Genomic DNA, 17,507 nt, shown 5'->3' with positions numbered 1-17,507 from the left:
TTCTGTATTGCTTGAGCCCAAACCTTATTACAGAGTTTGGTTACATATGCATTTAAATCAACTCTACCCAGACCTACTTAGACACATACTTTAGCTTGCAGTTTAATATGCAAAATTTTAGTTTCAGGACAGTTATCTACTCAAGGTTAAGATGAAATGGCAATAAACAAGATAAACAACATTTTTGCCATAGGCAAAAAGATAAGGCTAATAATAGGGGAGAATGAACAAAATCCCAGAGCGCTTATTTCCAGGAGGAAGGGTGGGGAATGCAGGGAATGTGATCAGGAATGCCTCAGTAGCACTTAAGATTTTCTACTCTTTTTTTTTCTTTTTAAAGATTTTATTTATTTATTTGACAGAGAGAGACACCCAGCGAGAGAGGGAACACAGCAAGGGGAGTGGGAGAGGAAGAAGCAGGCTCCCAGCAGAGGAGCCTGATGTGGGGCTCGATCCCAGAATGCTGGGATCACGCCCTGAGCCGAAGGCTGACACTTAACTACTGCGCCACCCAGGCGCCCCAAGATTTTCTACTCTTTTTAAGTCAAGTGGTGAACTCTTAAGCAGATTCATAGGTGTTCATTCTATTGTTATGCTTCATTTACACGTGTCAAGTACCACATTATAAAAAAGAAAAGAGGGGTGCCTGGCTGGCTTAGTTGGTAGAGCATACAACTCTTGATCTCAGGGTCATGAGTTCAAGCCTCACAGGGAGGCATGGAGCCTCCTTAAAAAATAATAAAATAAAATAAAATAAAATAAAATAAAATAAAATAAAATAGAAAAGAAATTCTCCACCTCCCAAAATAAAAAGAGGTCATAACACCAGCCCCCAAATTAACTAGCTGAATTATGTTTTGGTTCTATATTCCAAAACTGGTATTGGAAGTAAGGGTCAAATGGAGAAATTTTTAATCTAATTTTAAAATAAGTAAATTAATAAATAGTGAAATTAAATAAATGTCATTATTAAATCCAGCTCTAGACCATTTGGAATCTACAAAATAGTTCCTCACTAGAATCAGCTTAGTAAGGTAGATTATAGCTGAAATTTAATGGCTTAATACTACCATTGACTTGTATCACAAAGCCTGGCAACAATTTAGGGGAAAAATGGAGAAAATGAAGAAAGCCCTGTTTCACTGGAGCAAAGCACATAAAGGACACTGACAAGGACAAGGAAAGAAAGGATTTTTTAGAATCGGGGTGGCAGACAGTAATAACTGGAAATACTGTCAGATGACAATTCTTTCAACCGGGCAGGAGACTTCAGAGGCAGTGGACAGAACTGGAAAGAACCCAAGGTTTGGCAGCCAGACAGACCTGAATACTAACTTGAGCTCTACAACTTGCTAGCTAGATGTTCATAAACAAATAGAGGGAGAGGAAAGGGCTGGAGAGTCACATAGTCTCATCCACGAGAAACACAGAACTACAGTCAAAACTGTTTGAGGTAGTTCCTGTGTCCATACGTCTTATACAGACCACAGCTGGCTGTCAGGGTTGCAGAGAAAAAGGCTACATTAAACAGAGGTAGGCAACAGGGTTTCGGCGGACCTACTATCGCCCACATTCTCCTCTCAGACTGTTCAGTATTATCTCAGACTGTTCAGTATTAGCAATACAGAGGGAAAAGCTCTCATGAACACAATATAACGTATCTTATATTAAAGCACACTGATGTACTATTGAAGGAGAATTTTCCAGCAGGACAAGAGTCAGAGAAGAGAGGAAGAATAATGCCTTCTGACGGTAGCTTTTGGTGTTTATATATATATATATATATATATATATATATATATATACACCTTTTTTCTAAAAAGTATTTACAGTGGTGTTTTTTTTTTTTCCTTTCCTTTGCCTCCTAGAACAAGATCTTAGCCGAGCATGTGAATTTCTGAACCTGTTTAAAAGTCAGAACCTGCAAACTCAAACAAAGCTATTTCTTTTGGAGTCTGGCATTCAAACCAGTGAGTCCTGCCCCAGTTGGATGAATGTATATGTGAAGATACGAACTTCGGGGACATGCCGAGGCTTCTTCCACACTGTCTGGGTTTGGATACAGTGGTTACTGAGCAACTGTATAACACTTTCACATGCCCTTCACCTTCAAAGTCTTCATTATTTCCTGTCAATATTTACAAAAATGTTGAAAGTAATAACATACTCCTGACCATTTAGGCGCTTCTATTGAAAACTACCAGCGCTGTTCATTTATAATGACCATTATGTAGTTTTCTAATGTTACCATATTACCATACCATCTACACGGCCTGACTGATTTAACTAACTCAGTCCTAAATACTAAGGAATGCTCCTGCAAAACTTCTGGTTCCTTTTCCATACTCTCAGAAACTGTCAACTTCTGTTGCCTGCCAGTCATTAATGTGAATTTAGGAAAGTTGCTTAATCTCTATGAGACTTCATTTTCTTAGCTGTAAAGTGGAGATAAATACCTGTCGCACGAGGTTGCTGTAACTGGAAGAACATACGTAAAATCCTAGCATGTTGTAGGTGTTAAATAAAAGTGAGTTGAATCAATTCCATGCCTGCTTTAATTTTTGCATTGATATAAATTTAATCCTGTTACTCCTCAAATTAAGAACCTTTGGGGGGGGGTCGCCTGGGTGGCCCAGTCGGTTAAGTGTCCAACTCTTGATTTTGGCTCAGGTCACAATCTCAGGACCCTGAGGGCAGGCTCTGCGCTGGGTGTACAGCCTGCTTAAGATTCTCTCTCTCCCTCTGTCCCAACCCTCTCTCTCTCTCCCGCTCTTAAAAAACAACAACAACAACAAAACAAAACCCGTTAATGGGTGCCCACGGGTAAAAGTTGAAAACTCCTTAACTTTCCAAACCCAGCACAACAAGCTAGCTGCAACCAACTTTTTTCAGCCTCACTGTTCACCTTCCCTCCTCAGCACATAAATTCTTCATTCTAGTCTTAGAAAATGTTCATCAAACCAGCCATGGTCTTTGGAACCCTAATGCTCTTACACATCCTAATTCCTGTCTAGAATGCCACCACCAACCCCGCCACTTCTCTGATAAACTCGCACTTAAACCTCACAGCCAAATGCAAACGCTTTCTCTGCGGTAAGTTTGCCCCACTGCCTGGAATTACTTAATTGTTCTCTCCCTGCTCCAAAAGCACTTTTACTTACCTCTGCTATTACACTTACTGTCCCTATTTGTTTACATATCTTTTTCTCTCCTATTAGAGCACATTAATCCAGCAACTTCCAAACTAGCAGCCCTGATTATTTCAGTTGGCCGGAACCGTGTCCTTTTCATGGTTGTTTCCCCCAGCATAGTGCCAGGTACAGAGTAAGCCCACAATCAAATTAATCAGGGCCAGGAAACAGTCTGAGGAAATTAAGGTGGCTCTGACAGAAGTAATAATGGCAAAGGAGAAAAGAGAGTGACTTGTAAAGTGAACCCTCTTGGCTGCTACTTCTTTAGCTCCCATCAATGGGACTGGTTTCTTTACACTGTGCCATCCAGAGGCCTTGGTCCCCCGGTTCCAGGGATATGCTCAGCATATTCTGAAAACAGACTTCCTCTGAAAGATAAATATGTCCTACTTCAACCCTTTGTGAACAGTGACTAACCATTAGTATCTATATCTACGTGATCATTGTCTTTACCTATAGAGTTAGACTGGGGAAAGAAAAAAGTCCTGAATTTATCAAATTTAAAGTGACACTGCTTGTAGGATACACTGTTATTTTATGTAGCACTAAAAGAAGAAAATGCTGCCAATTACCCTATGAAATTGGTTCTAAGATTCATCCCAGGGAGCTTGTATGTATGTGCTTTACTATATGTCTTAGAGTCAGTTAAATGAAATAGGAAATGTAGTATCAGGTTTGAAAAAAGCTTTTGATACTGCCTGCTTTCCTTTCACTAACAGCAGAAAAACAAAGAAACAAACAAAAACATTCGAAAACTTCAAAGACATTTCGCGTCCAGAATCTAACACAAAGGGCCAGGGAAGAGAGGAACTTGGTGTGGAGCCAGACGGCGGCAGCAGAATAGCAAACAGGCAGATGAGTAACTCTCAGAAACATGACAGAATGCCGAAGGGATCATTCATTCATAAACATTACCTGAGCAATTAGTATGTGCCAGGCATCACACTGGGGACGAAGGATAGTATTGTGAATAAAATCAGATAGAATCCTTGCACTTAGGAAACATACTGTCTTATGGTTCAGACAGACCTGATAAGACAATCACGGATATGGATGTATGCTTACAAACTGAGATAAGTGATATAAAGGAAAGGAACAGGATCTAGGAGCACATATAGGAAAAAAGATCTAGACTAAACTGGGGGGCACAGGGGCCGCTGGGTGGCTCAGGCGGTTAAGCATCTGTCTTTGGCTCAGGTCATGATTTCAGGGTCCTGGGATCGAGCTCCATGTCTGGCTCCCTGCTCAGAGGGGAGTCTGCTTCTCCCTCTCCTTCTGTCCCTTCCCGCCTGCTTGTCCTCTTTCTCTCAAATAAATAAATAAAATCTTAAAAAAAAAAAAACCATAAAATAAACTGGAGGGCACAGAAAACACATTCCTTAGGAATTAGTCCTTGAACAGCTATTTGGAAGTAATGGTAGTGGTGGTGTGGGTGTGTTTCCAGTCAGAGGGAACAGCAAATGAGAAAGAGCTTCCAGGAACTGAAAGAATACCATTCTGGAAGCATAAAGATGGAGAGTCAGAGAAATAAGGGCAGAAGTCATATTATACAGAACCTTGCAGGCAACTGAGTATTAGTATGATAGATGGGGGGGGGGATAGGCGTGGTGCATAAGAGCAGGCGAAGCTATCATGAGGTCTGATAAACTATGTGATGGTCATAGGAGATCAAGGAGACTGATGGGTTCAAGAGATATTTAGAGAGTAAAAAAAGCAACAGCACATGCTAATAAACTTGGGTAGGGGTATTAAGGGAAAGGAAGTAGTTAGGATGCTTTCAGGTTTTCTGACTTTATGCAACTGGAAGGTGTCATTCACCGAGACTGGGAACAGAGGAAGCAGCTCTGTTTGGGAACAGATGGGCAGATGAGGGTGTGGTGTGACTACCATGAATCTTGCCTCAGATATAGTGAATCTGAGATGCCTTAAGGAGATCCAAATGGAAATGCTGACCAGGCAATTGGATATGTGGGTATAAAGCTCAAAGGAGTGTCTCAGCCAGAGAAAGGTCTAAGACTGAACACTGAGGACTTCAGACTGATATGGGACTGGCTGGTGGGATGAAAAGGGCCTTGGAGGGGCACCTGGGTAGCACAGTCCTTAAGCGTCTGCCTTTGGCTCAGGGCGTGATCCCGGCGTTATAGGATCGAGCCCCACATCAGGCTCCTCCACTGGAAGCCTGCTTCTTCCTCTCCCACTCCCCCTGCTTGTGTTCCCTATCTGGCTGTCAAATAAATAAATAAATAAAATCTTTAAAAAGAAAAGAAAAGGGCCTTGGAATTCTCATATTTCCTTAACTAGTATATTTGTATATACTAGTTAGTATATTTGTAATATTTGTATATACATACCTAGTATATTTGTTCTCACCCTATAGGCTTCCTCTAACACTTGGTGCTGGGAGAATTTTTTCTTCTACTTCAACTGGAAAAAATGTGTCAAGATGCTCCAAGTTTTAATTCCGAATATGTTTTTCAAAGAAACATGGTGTTTTGGTCACTGAACCAGGACCATATATTTTTTTTTTTTTTTGCCATTGGAAAACATTCACGTATGTGTAAGGAAGTGGTGGTGGGGGCTGAGGCAGCTAACCATGATTAACTAAAGAAGATTCCTTCTGAGTTCCAACAGCCCCTTAACACGTGAAGTTTGGGAATATAAATGTTATATAATCCATCTATAAGCTTGGGGACTGCCTATATTGTTAGCTCTGAAATAATATCATATTAAAATAAAAGTAGAGCTAGTGAAAGCACTCACATGCATTTAAAAAATATTAAGTCGCACAGTTTAGCAACTTAATAAGGATAATCTTATGAACCTATGTTTCCTGTTGTATGAATACATCTACTATTGCAGAAATTTTGTGCAGATTAGAAATTTATTAACATGCCTAACAGCATTTAGAACACAGTAAATGCTATTATTATTAATAAAATCATTTAAAAATAAAATTGCATTAACTTGCATTTGTTGAATAAATGTGCACGTAACTCTCCATCTTGAGGAAGCATACAAAAATAAGTGTAAGCGTACTTATTCCACCTATCTCTGTTTTAGCTGTTTTCTTCCTTTGGACTGGACCAGATACTGTCAAGGAACATTAATAACTCTGTGCTGCTCTCTAGTGGTAAATATAGAATATAGTTCGTTAAATGCCTGCTTTTTGATACCCTTCCAAACAATGAAATTCTAAGAAAAACCAAGAGAAAGTATTTAACTGTAATTTTCAGTCTGCTACCACTGATAGCAGATGAAGTCACTCCACACCCTGCTATCAATTTATTACTTTAACTACAGATATTTACATGGGAATAAAAAGCACACACTGATGCTTATCATAACAGCAAATTTTTATCACTCGTTAGATATCATGATCTGTTACTACATTATATGAAGTGTGGTTTAAGAAATATCTTGGCTAGGGGCGCCTGGGTGGCATAGTCGTTAAGCGTCTGCCTTCGGCTCAGGGCGTGATCCCGGCGTTATGGGATGGAGCCCCACATCGGGCTCCTCTGCTATGAGCCTGCTTCTTCCTCTCCCACTCCCCCTGCTTGTGTTCCCTCTCTCGCTGGCTGTCTCTATCTCTGTCAAATAAATAAATAAAATCTTTAAAAAAAAAAAAAGAAATATCTTGGCTATAGTGAACACACACACACATCTCACACACATACATCTCTCAACTAAAGTAGTCCTAAATATCTCAATTCTTACAAGACTAATTTGTTCAAATTTAGTATTTAAGTATAGCTTTATTTGCTTAATAATTTAAATTCAATAGGTAACAATTTACATTATAACATCCTAAATTTATTGTATAATACTTACAATATGGTAAGTGTATCCTATTATCTCAACAAACTTGAAACAATTGAAATCATTTCTATTATTTTGCAAATTATCGGTGAAGCAGTTGATTAGATAAACTGCTTGCTAAACAAGTGTTTGCAATGAGGGTGGGGCTAAGGGCAAGACTATTATTTATTGAACCAAAACAAATAAGAGAAAAACAACAATATGAACAAACTTAATGATAAAAGGATCCTTTCTCATTCTACACAGCTTGACATTAATACAATATTTTATTAAATTCTTTATATTCTGTATCTCTCCAAAAAGGACAGGAGGCAATTTTCAAAAGACATATAGAATCACATTAGTAAAACAGAAATGGCAAATGAAATTTAAGAGAAATGAAAATGCAAATATAGTTAACTAGTTTCTTAAGTTGCTGATATTGTGCTTCAAATTTGGATCTGAGCTTCCTAGTAACCACAGCAAAAAAGAAATCATGATTTACATATTTCTTACAGTGAAGAGGAGAGTAAGGCTCTCTAATCCCTAAAAATAAATAAATAAACAAACAAATAAATAAATAAATAAATATTTAATTTCTCATGTGGGCAACTAATGAGTGATATAATTAATAAAGTCAACAAGAATTATTGCAAATTCAGAAATGAGCAGATTTTATATGCTGAGTTTCCTTGTTTGTTTTGTACTTAGGAGAGGCTAAATGATGTACTTCAAGTTTAAATGATCCAACTTAATCCAAACTCTCCGAGCAGTGGAGAGATAACATGGCTTCAAATACAATTTCAAAAGCTAATGATGTACTGTATGGTGACTAACATATCATAATAAAACAAACAAACAAAAACAAATATAATTTCTCTCAACCAGATTTCGGATAAGGGTTAAATAGCACATAATTAAAAATATATAACCTTGGGGCACCTGGGTGGCTTAGTCAGTTGAGCGTCTGACTCTTGGTTTCGGCTCCGGTTATGATCTCAGGGCCCTGAAATGCAGCCCTGCATTGGGCTCTGTGCTCAGTGCAGCATTAGCTTGTCCCTCTCCCTGCTCTCTCTTTCTCAAAAAAAAAAAAAAAAAAAAATCCCTTAAAAAAAAATATATATATATCATATATGTATATATATATATATACACATATATGTATATGACATTTGGCTAAGAGTCTGAAATCTGCTATTTTCCTATTTTTTTCCTATTCATTTATTAGGTTGAAGCTCCTTGAGGGTAAAGGTCTATCTTCCAGTTCTTGTAGGATCATTCACTGAGAAATGGTCACAGTGGACATTCAGTTAATACTAAAAATTTACTGATGTAGTAGGAAAACAAACCTCACCACTGGTGGTTTGGTTTTTTTTTTTTTTTTTTTTTTTTTTTTTGTGAAGTGTTATTTTATTTTCATTTTTACCTTGTAACAGTCTCCTCCAGGAATGATTTCCTGAATATATACCAAGGGACCTTCATTTCGGTTAATTCCTCCTAGGATCTTCAGACCAAGGCCTGTTTCCTTGGTAACTGTAATCATCTGAAAGGCAGGATCCCTAAGATAAAGTAAATTAGCATTCACAAATTAGCCTAAAGATCTGTGCCTACTTCTCTTTAAACTACCTGCTAAATCAAATTCTTAAATCTAGATAACACGAAATACTCAGTATATAATACTAGCAACGACATTTAGAAAAGTATGGTGATAGAAAAGCAATCAAATGGATTCTGTTACCTCTATTATTTTTTTTCTGTAAAAACAATCAAACCATAGAAGAAATCACAGCAATAATGCTTATTTCTTTGGAGTAGAACAAAGAAAAATACCTTCAACATAGGATTTAAATAAATGTAAAGCTGTATTAGAGGTAACTGAAGAGATGTGTCTTTAGCTGACTTTTAGACTACACTGAGAGATCCCAAAATTAAAGATTTTAGTGAGTTAGGCAATCGACTTTTTAAAAGCCATGTCTGTGGCTGTTTACAGCAAAATAAATACGACCTCTACTTGAATCTCAAAAAGTTTATCTTTTTAATTTAGGAAGAGTATTTTCTGATAGAAAGCATGTGCTCCAACCATAATTTCCATCAGACGTAAGAGCAATGCCATTAGAAAAGGAACTGTCAAAAGAATTCTGCAAAAGGTATACCCGCAAGTTGTGTTTCTGAACATTCCACTCAGAGAGGAGACTTTTACTGGTCTGAGAGAACTTGAACAGAGTTTGAAATGAGGCTTAGGGCTGCCTGCTTTCCTGTGATGTACTCGGTACTATGCTAAGCAATATACATACATTATGCCATTCAACCTAATATTTATACAACTCCTAAGATTACCCTCAATTTTCTAAAAGCACCAAAATCTGGGAAAGTTAACTTGGTGGTCTAAGGTTATGAAGCTGGAGAACAGCCATGAAAACCCAGTTTGTCTTACTCCAGAGGCAAAATGTGGTGTAAGATCTGCTTGGTTGCTGTACTGAAAGCCATCGTTGAATTATAGGACTTTTTGCTATCTTCAAACACATCAATAAACTGAAACTGTTATTAAAAAAGAGTTCCCTCATATCTTCCATATGATTATAGCTTTTGGAAAGAACTTTCTTAGCTTCTGCCACAGAAATTCTAACTGTATCTTTAAGGAAGTGTGTATTCAAAATTTAAATCATAAAATAATAGAATGAAAGAAATTAAAATATAAAAAAAACCCAAACCCTTACAAACCTCCCTGCTTTTGAATATTTTGCTCTCTATACAGGACAGCTTTCAAGGTTGCATTTTACTGAATTAGGCTCTAGTGCTGGATGGCCTATCTGGTTACTAGGGCAACAGTCAATTAGCTAAGAAAAGAGGCAGTCGGGACTGGGTCCACAATGTTTCACTGTTACAGATTTCAGAAGCTCAGCCCACTCTTGATGGAATATTAAGTTGTAAGGACATAAAGGAGTGAAGCCTAGAAATGAGAGAGCAGATGGAGAGAGGGAATTAAGGTACCTCATTAGGTACCTCCCATAACCCCTTAAACCCTCCAAGTGTGAATTTCCTTCAATGGGTATAACATATAATCTTCACCATATATTATTGCTTCAGTAAAGGATCCCTCCTTTTTTAATGCCAACAGAATATTTGTATTTCATACAGCATTTACTTGCTAGGACCTTATTTTAAAACCCCCTTATGCCGGGACATCTGTGTAGCTCAGTCGGTTAAGTGTCCGCCTTTGGCTCAGGTCATGATCCCAGAGTCCTGGGAACAAGTCCTGCGTCTGGCGCCTTGCTCAGCGGGGAGGCTGCTTCTCCCTTTGCCTGCAGCTCCCCTCGCTTGTGCATGCTCTCTTTCTCTGACAAGTAAATAAATTTTTTAAAAAATAAAAAATAAATAACTCTCTCATTTCTAGGCTTCACTCCTTTATGTCCTTACAACTTAATATTCCAAGAGACATATGTCTCTTGTAAATAAATTACTCACTGTCAAATAAACAAATAAAATCTTAAAAAAAAAGGTACTGGCTGAATAAACTATGGTACATTCACAGGATAGAATACTACTCAGTTATAACATGGTACAAGGAAGACACTTACATACTGATGTGATCACCAGGATATAACTTAAGCTAAAAAAAAAAGGCAAGACCAAAAAGTATATATAATATGCTACCCTTTTGTTAAGAATATGCTGGCAAGTGGAACCTAGGAGGCAGAGCCTGGATATTTGGGAACATCTTGCCTCGGTTCTATGATTCTTTCTCATAGGCTTGATTTTGCCTTATGTAGTTGGACAAAACTCTGTGCTATCCCAGAAAGTAAAACTGTTCAGCACCAGGGCACAGAGCTCTGTGTATGGAGTTCTTTGCATACCACACAAATGGGCCTGGCTTGTGCCCCTTGAAGACTGGAGTTTTCCAGTGCTCTCAGGAGGAGGTAACAGAGAAAGACATCCTGAATTTAACTGGCCTGATACTCTTCTCCAGGGAAGACATGTGAACCTGAGCTGAAGGGCCGGTGTGCACTTGTTTACTGTTATATACACATATATGTAAGCGTGTATATATTTACGTGTATTTGCTTATGGAAAAAGCAGCACTAAACAGGAACCGAGAATAAAAATGGTTATCTATAGGAAGAATGAGGTCACAGAGTGAATGAAGGACAAGAATGACTTCTCTGAATATACCTTGTTATATGTGTGTTACATGTTTGCAAAATGGCCACCAATTCTTCCCATTCCTGTCTGCGTGCCCTTTGGAATGTGACTTCGCTGTTCCTTCCATTAAAATGTAAAGTCTATATCCCTACCCTTTGAATTTGGACTTGGCTATCTGAATTGCTTCAGCCAATGGTACACCAGCAAATGTGAGGGAAATAGACATCTGAAAAACACTTGGGCGTGTTGCTGCAACCATTCCGCTATCATGTGAAAGAGCCTGAGCTAGCCTCCTGGGGAATGAGATCAGGTTCAAAGAGACAGCCATCCAGCCTTTCTAGATGAGGTGCCAGAACATGTGAATGGGGCCATCCCACACTTCTGGTACATACTAGAAGAACTGCTCAGCCAACCTACCCAAACATGAGAACAAATAAATGCTTGTTGTTTCGAGGCATTTTGGGTGGTTTGTTACTCAGCAAAAGTTAATCTTATGTTATTTTTATACTGGGATCATAAAATATTTTAGATATTTGAAAAATCAGATCCAATTTTTTAAAAGGCAATTTCTATAAGGAATTATAAAAAAGAATGCAGAATTTATCCTATACACTGATTTACATTGTAAGGTAATTATTGATCAACTTCCTTATCACCTTAGACCACAGTTAACTGTATAGAATTTTCAATCGAAAGTTCATTAACATTCTACATATTTCAAACTATGATAGCTCAAAACATATTAAATTTAATTTAAAAATTACTTTTCAAGTAGACTGGATGATACCACAGCAGATGTATTTTTATTCATGATTTTACTACAGGAGGCTTGGATTTAACTGGGTGAATGAATATCTTGATGAAGAGTCTAGAAATTCTTCTTTTCCTAAAAATGGAGAAGTAGAAAATAAATTTTCATGTCTTAAGAGTAGTCAAATTCGATTTCAACTTTGCATAAGAACATCACATACATGTATATACATGTTAGATATATTTTATATATTTTGAAGTATAGCACTTTAGTCATTGCTGATAATATCTGAGAAATACAAAGTTCAACAGACAGGTAGATATAGCTATAGGACTATATCCACATGATTATCTGTATCGATATAAAATCTGCATTTTCTGGCAGAGGTGAAGAACACAGCTAAGTCTCAGGTAACTTATAGCTTCCACCACTAATACACTTAAAAATCACATAATAATACAAGACTGTGACAAATATCTCTTGTCATCACAGGACTAGAAAGCTTATAGTCAGAATGTCTATAAAATAATTATACAATACACTGTTGAAAAAAACAGAAATTCCTATTGTCTTACCAGCTATCTTGAGGGACTTCCTGTAGATCTTATAGTACTTTGATTCATATTACTCCACAAGCTTCTTAAATGCTTTCCTATGAAAAGAAAAAAATATATATCTATGATTTTAATGTCTCATATAGCTCCACTGTGAACATTAAAGTGAATGGTGCAGTTTCACTGAACTAAAAAGTTGTATTTGAATACGGCTTAACCACTCTGCATAAGAAATAGGAATAAAGTACAGAAACTTAAGACATTAAGAACCCTCTTATTGAAGAAATGAATAGCTAGATTCAGAAATTGTGTGTTCTTCTCCACACAAATGAGCAACAGGAGAAACAGCCAGTGGTTTTTTTCTAGCTAGCACTCAGGCTTCAAAGCCTAGAGCATGGACCTTGACATCAGAGACACCTGGATTCCAATTTGAGCTTCTAGGCTTCTCCAAGCCTTATTTCTTCATAGGTACAGTGACTACCTTGACTGTAGTAATGGTTTTACAAATGCATATACATGTCAAAACTTATCAAATTTTCTTACTATAAATATGTGCTGTTTGTTATAAATCAATTATATCTTGGGGCGCCTGGGTGGCTCAGTTGGGTGAGTGTCTGACTCTTGATTTCGGCTCAGGTCATGATCTTAGGGTTGTGAGACTGAGCCCTGTGTGGGGCTCCACACTGGGCATGGAGCCTGCTTAAGATTCTCTCTCCCACTGCTCCTCCACCCACCCCCTGGCATGTGCATACTCTCTCTAAAAAAAATAGTAAATAAAATAATAATAAATAAAAATAAATCATACCTTAATAAAGCTAAATTTTTTAAAAATTTGATTTTCACTTAAAGTTGCCAGAATGGAATGGGGCTGGGGGTGGGGGAATGGACAAAATAGGTGAAAGGGAGTAGGAGGTACAGGCTTCCAGTTATGGAATAAGTAAGTCATAAAGAGACTACTTTATAAGAGTATAAACTCATAATGTTCATGAGTACATGGGAGAAGAGCCATCAGATGAAATGTCTGACAAATTTCTGGAAGACAAAACATAGATGGTGAGACGATAACTCATAAAGGAGGACCAAAGAAGCTGAAAGCTAGGGGCAAGCCTTCCTAAACATTTTTTTTCTTTTCTTTTTTTAGAAAGAGGATGTGCACACAAGCTGCAGGGGGGGGGGCGGGGGGGTGGAGGCAGGGGGCAGAGAGGGAGAAGGAGAAAGATAATCTTAAGCAGGCTTCATGCCCAGCATGGAGCCTGATGAGGGGCTCAATATCATAACACTGAGAGCATGACCTGAGCCAAAATCAAGTCAGATGCTTAACCGACTGAGCCACCCAGGTGCCCCGACTTCTTAAACATTTGTGAGTTTGAGCACACAGAGAGAAAATGGGAATATGCATGTGGCGTACTGGGGTGAACAGAGGTGGCATGCTATACCTCTGAGTTCCTGGGGGGAAATCAGTAACTCAGCACACCAGTACCTGATTCAAAGCCAAATTCTGGCCTTAGAAACAGCTGGCAGGAGATGCAGCTTCCTCCTGGGGAACCCCAGAGAGGCTGAGGACTCAGAAACCCAAACTAGGGAGCTCAAAACTGAGGCAGAGAACTAAAACCAAGGCAATTACTGGGTGTTATATGCAACTAATGAATCATCAAACTTTACATGAGAAACCAGGGATGTACTGTATGGTGACTAACATAATATAATAAAAAAAACATTAAAATACAAACAAAAACAACAACAAAAAAACCCCAAGGCAATTATCCCAGCTCTTCTCTAACCACTGAATGAGGAAGATATCACAGATTCTGCTGTAAAGAATGTGAATGGACCTTCTGGGAACCCAACATGGTATTGTTCCACTGTCCTGAATGTTAAAATCCTGCTTCAACTTTCACAGTCCCTGTGGTAGCAAGCAACAGGAACCGGGGAAGCATGCAGATGAAAAACCGCAGAGAAATGAAGCCAAAGTGAGTAAGATCCCCATCTAGTGGTTATTTGTCCTAACTGGACACAGAGTCCCTAAGTGATGAACCATAACCCAGGTCTAATGGATATATCGTGGCTAAACTGTACAACAGATTTCACATAATGTCATACTTAACAAGGCTTTTTAAAATTATTTCTATTTTAAAGTGTTAAAAGAAAATTTAAGTGTTTAAATTACTTCATTCACTTAACATGCCTCACAATGTCCTAAATCCTGGAGGTGAGATTAAATAGCAGAGTCTGTCCCCGGAGACAGTCAAATGAACAGATATCAGGAAGGTGCTAAGTGCTTTGACAGTGGTGTGCACAGAGGGGCTGGCGGCCACTCAACCCAGAGTGGAATCATCATTAAGCACCAATGTGGCCAGGCACCATGCTAGAGGATTTTACCCTCCCTCAAAGGAGCCCCACAAGGCAGGTATTATTACATATTTATATTTACATAAATGAAAGGTATTTACATAAATGAAAACCACATCATAGAGAAGCTATGTGACTTGTCCATGACCACAAGGCTAAACAGTTTTAAAGCAGAATGTGAATCTGGTTCTCTTGAGCTAAAAACCCAACCTTTTTCCACTACAGCATGCTGGGAAACTGATTTATGAGGAAAAACTTCATTCTCTGAAAATACAGGATGAGAGTATTAACAGTACTACTACTCTGTATGGAGATGATACTGTTGATTAAACTAACAGAAATGGGTTTAATTTTATTGATCCAAAGAGCAGTTTTTCTTAATAAGCCAGGTATTCACTGTCATATCCTTAAACCTTAAATATCATAAAATGCCTTTCCCTTCCCTCTTTTATTTATTCCTTATTTTTTTCCTTTACAGAAGCTAGCAAGCTCTTCAACCAAAAGGGATTCTGTAACGTTATAAACACACACAGACACACACACACACATATCAAACTTCACATTAATGAATGACACAGAAGGAAAACATTCTATTCTTCTACAAACAATATGCCCATTCAAGGAAAATACATGTTTTTCTAGTTTAGTGACTCATAAGGGGGAAAATGTGAGGTCAGCAAAAAACAGAGAAAGTGGAACACTGAGGGGAAAAAAATTCTTGTTTTATACAATAAATCTATTCCAGAAAACTTAAATTAGAGCTTTACTTTGATTAAAATTTTAATTCTATATCATTAGCAATCTCATTAGATAAAAAAATCCGCCTGTGATGTATATGTTTGACTAACAGACTTAATAATTTATATTCCCAAAGAGATGGCATTCAATACTTTCTAAAACTAGTTCTTTTTACTAGACCAAAAATAGAGAAAATAAAAAGGAAAGAGATAAAAACATCTGGCAGAAAAGATGGTAAATATTAACTTGATGAAATTACAATATTGAATGAATATTCATAATACTGATAATGAAATAGTATGTCTTTTTAGTTTTTTAAAAATAGTTAATACACTCCAATGAGGGATGTGTAATGGATGCATATATGCATCCTATCTATCTCGACACCATTTCCACATACTTAAGTATCCACTGTTTTTGTTTCTTGTGAATACTTTTAGTTCCTTTATGCATAAACAAATATGAATAAATATTGACTCCTTTCCTTTTGTTTCAACTAAGAAGGTAGGTTACAACCAGCACGAAGCATCCAGCTGTTCATGCTGTGCACTGTACAATCCCTGAGGGTATGGGTCATATACATGATATAAACAGGTCCTCTGGTGTATGCAGTAGTCCTGAATACTATAAGCATGGCTGTGTAATCTGCTGGTTATTTATTTTTTTAATTAATGTAGAACTTGGAATTATTTCCATATTTTTATATAGCATCCTAATTCTTTTTTTTTTTTTTTTTTTTAAGAGAGGGAGAGGAAGAAACTTAAGCAGGCTCCATGCCCAGTGTGGTGCCCGATGCAGGGCTCAATCCTACAACCCTGAGATCATGACCTGAGCTGAAATCAAGAGTTGGATGCTTAACTGACTGAGCCACCCAGGCACCCTCTTATTTCTTTTTTATTTTTCATAGCTACATGGCATTCCATTTTATGAAGGGACCATATCTATTTATTCCCTTATTGATAGATACTTAAATTGTTTCACATTTTTTGCTATTATAAACATGCTATAATGAAGCCCTATGTATAGATCACATCACATGTGCACAAATTTACAGTATGACAAATTCACAAAAATAGAGTATCATCATTTATACACACTTGATATTTTGATAAAAATTGCCAAACTGCCCTCAATCATCAACTGCCCTAATTTACCATCCCTCCAATAATAGTGCCTGGTACTCCAAGTTCTCACCAACATGGTGTAATACATAACTATTGGATTTTTGACAATCTTGTTGATAAAAGCAGTATCTTAAGATCTTAAGTCTGATGAAGCTGAACATTTGTTTTTATGTTTTAAGAACCATTTAGTATCTCCTTTTATGTGAACTGTATTTTTATACCTTTTGCCATTTTTTTTGTCTCTACATGGTTAGCTTTTTTTCTGTCTAGTTTCTAGGAGTTCTTACGTCCCAGGGAGACTATTTCCTCTGCCTGCACTAAGAATTGCAAATGTATTTTCCTCCTTTATTCTTAGTTATAGATTTTGTTGTTATTGTTGTTATACAAAGGACTGTGGCTAAATTTATCCATCTTTCATGATTTGGGAGTTTTAAGTCAAATGTAAGTCCTTATACACTCCAAAGTTATAAAGAACTCTCTCATATTTTCTTCTAATATTTTTTATAGTCTCATTTAAAAATCTTTGATCCATTTGGAATCCATCCTAGTATAGAGTATAAGATAGACCCAACTCTTATTTTCTCCCAAGAACATCACTCAGTTGCCTCAACATTATAAAGGAATCCATCTTTTCCCACTGATTTGAGATTAGACCTTTATATCAAATCTCATAAATATTTGGGTCTACTTCTGTACTTTTTATTCTGGCCCGTTGGTTAGTCTATCTTAATAATGGGGAATTTATAATATATGTTTTGTATCTGGTAACTGCCTCATTACTTCTTTGGTTAATCAAGTTTTCCTGGCTATTTTTGGTTATTTATTTTTACACATTAACTTCAAAAATCTCATCTTGTTTACAAAG

The 17,507-nt window shown here is 37.4% G+C and overlaps 1 protein-coding gene across 9 annotated transcripts in view; it reads right to left on the bottom strand.

The window, feature by feature from the left end:
- Nucleotides 1-17,507, bottom strand: part of STXBP4 (syntaxin binding protein 4) — a 228,627-nt gene that overhangs the window by 204,996 nt on the left and 6,124 nt on the right. For 8 of the 9 annotated variants that reach the window (XM_057317694.1, XM_044389317.3, XM_057317693.1 and 5 more), the window contains 3 exons: nucleotides 12,453-12,529; nucleotides 11,891-12,012; nucleotides 8,413-8,545 (listed from right to left, as the gene is read on the bottom strand). In XM_057317694.1, the coding sequence (XP_057173677.1) occupies nucleotides 8,413-8,545; nucleotides 11,891-11,937 (180 nt within the window). In that variant the 5' untranslated portion in view covers nucleotides 11,938-12,012; nucleotides 12,453-12,529. Of the gene's footprint in view, nucleotides 1-8,412; nucleotides 8,546-11,890; nucleotides 12,013-12,452; nucleotides 12,530-17,507 lie in introns of those variants that run through there. The other variant, XM_057317696.1, reaches the window with a different exon arrangement.

This window comes from Ursus arctos, unplaced genomic scaffold (genome assembly GCF_023065955.2).
Source record: "Ursus arctos isolate Adak ecotype North America unplaced genomic scaffold, UrsArc2.0 scaffold_24, whole genome shotgun sequence".
NCBI lineage: Eukaryota > Metazoa > Chordata > Mammalia > Carnivora > Ursidae > Ursus > Ursus arctos.
Note: the sequence above shows the minus strand (reverse complement) of the source record. Positions and strands in the feature narration are given on the sequence as shown.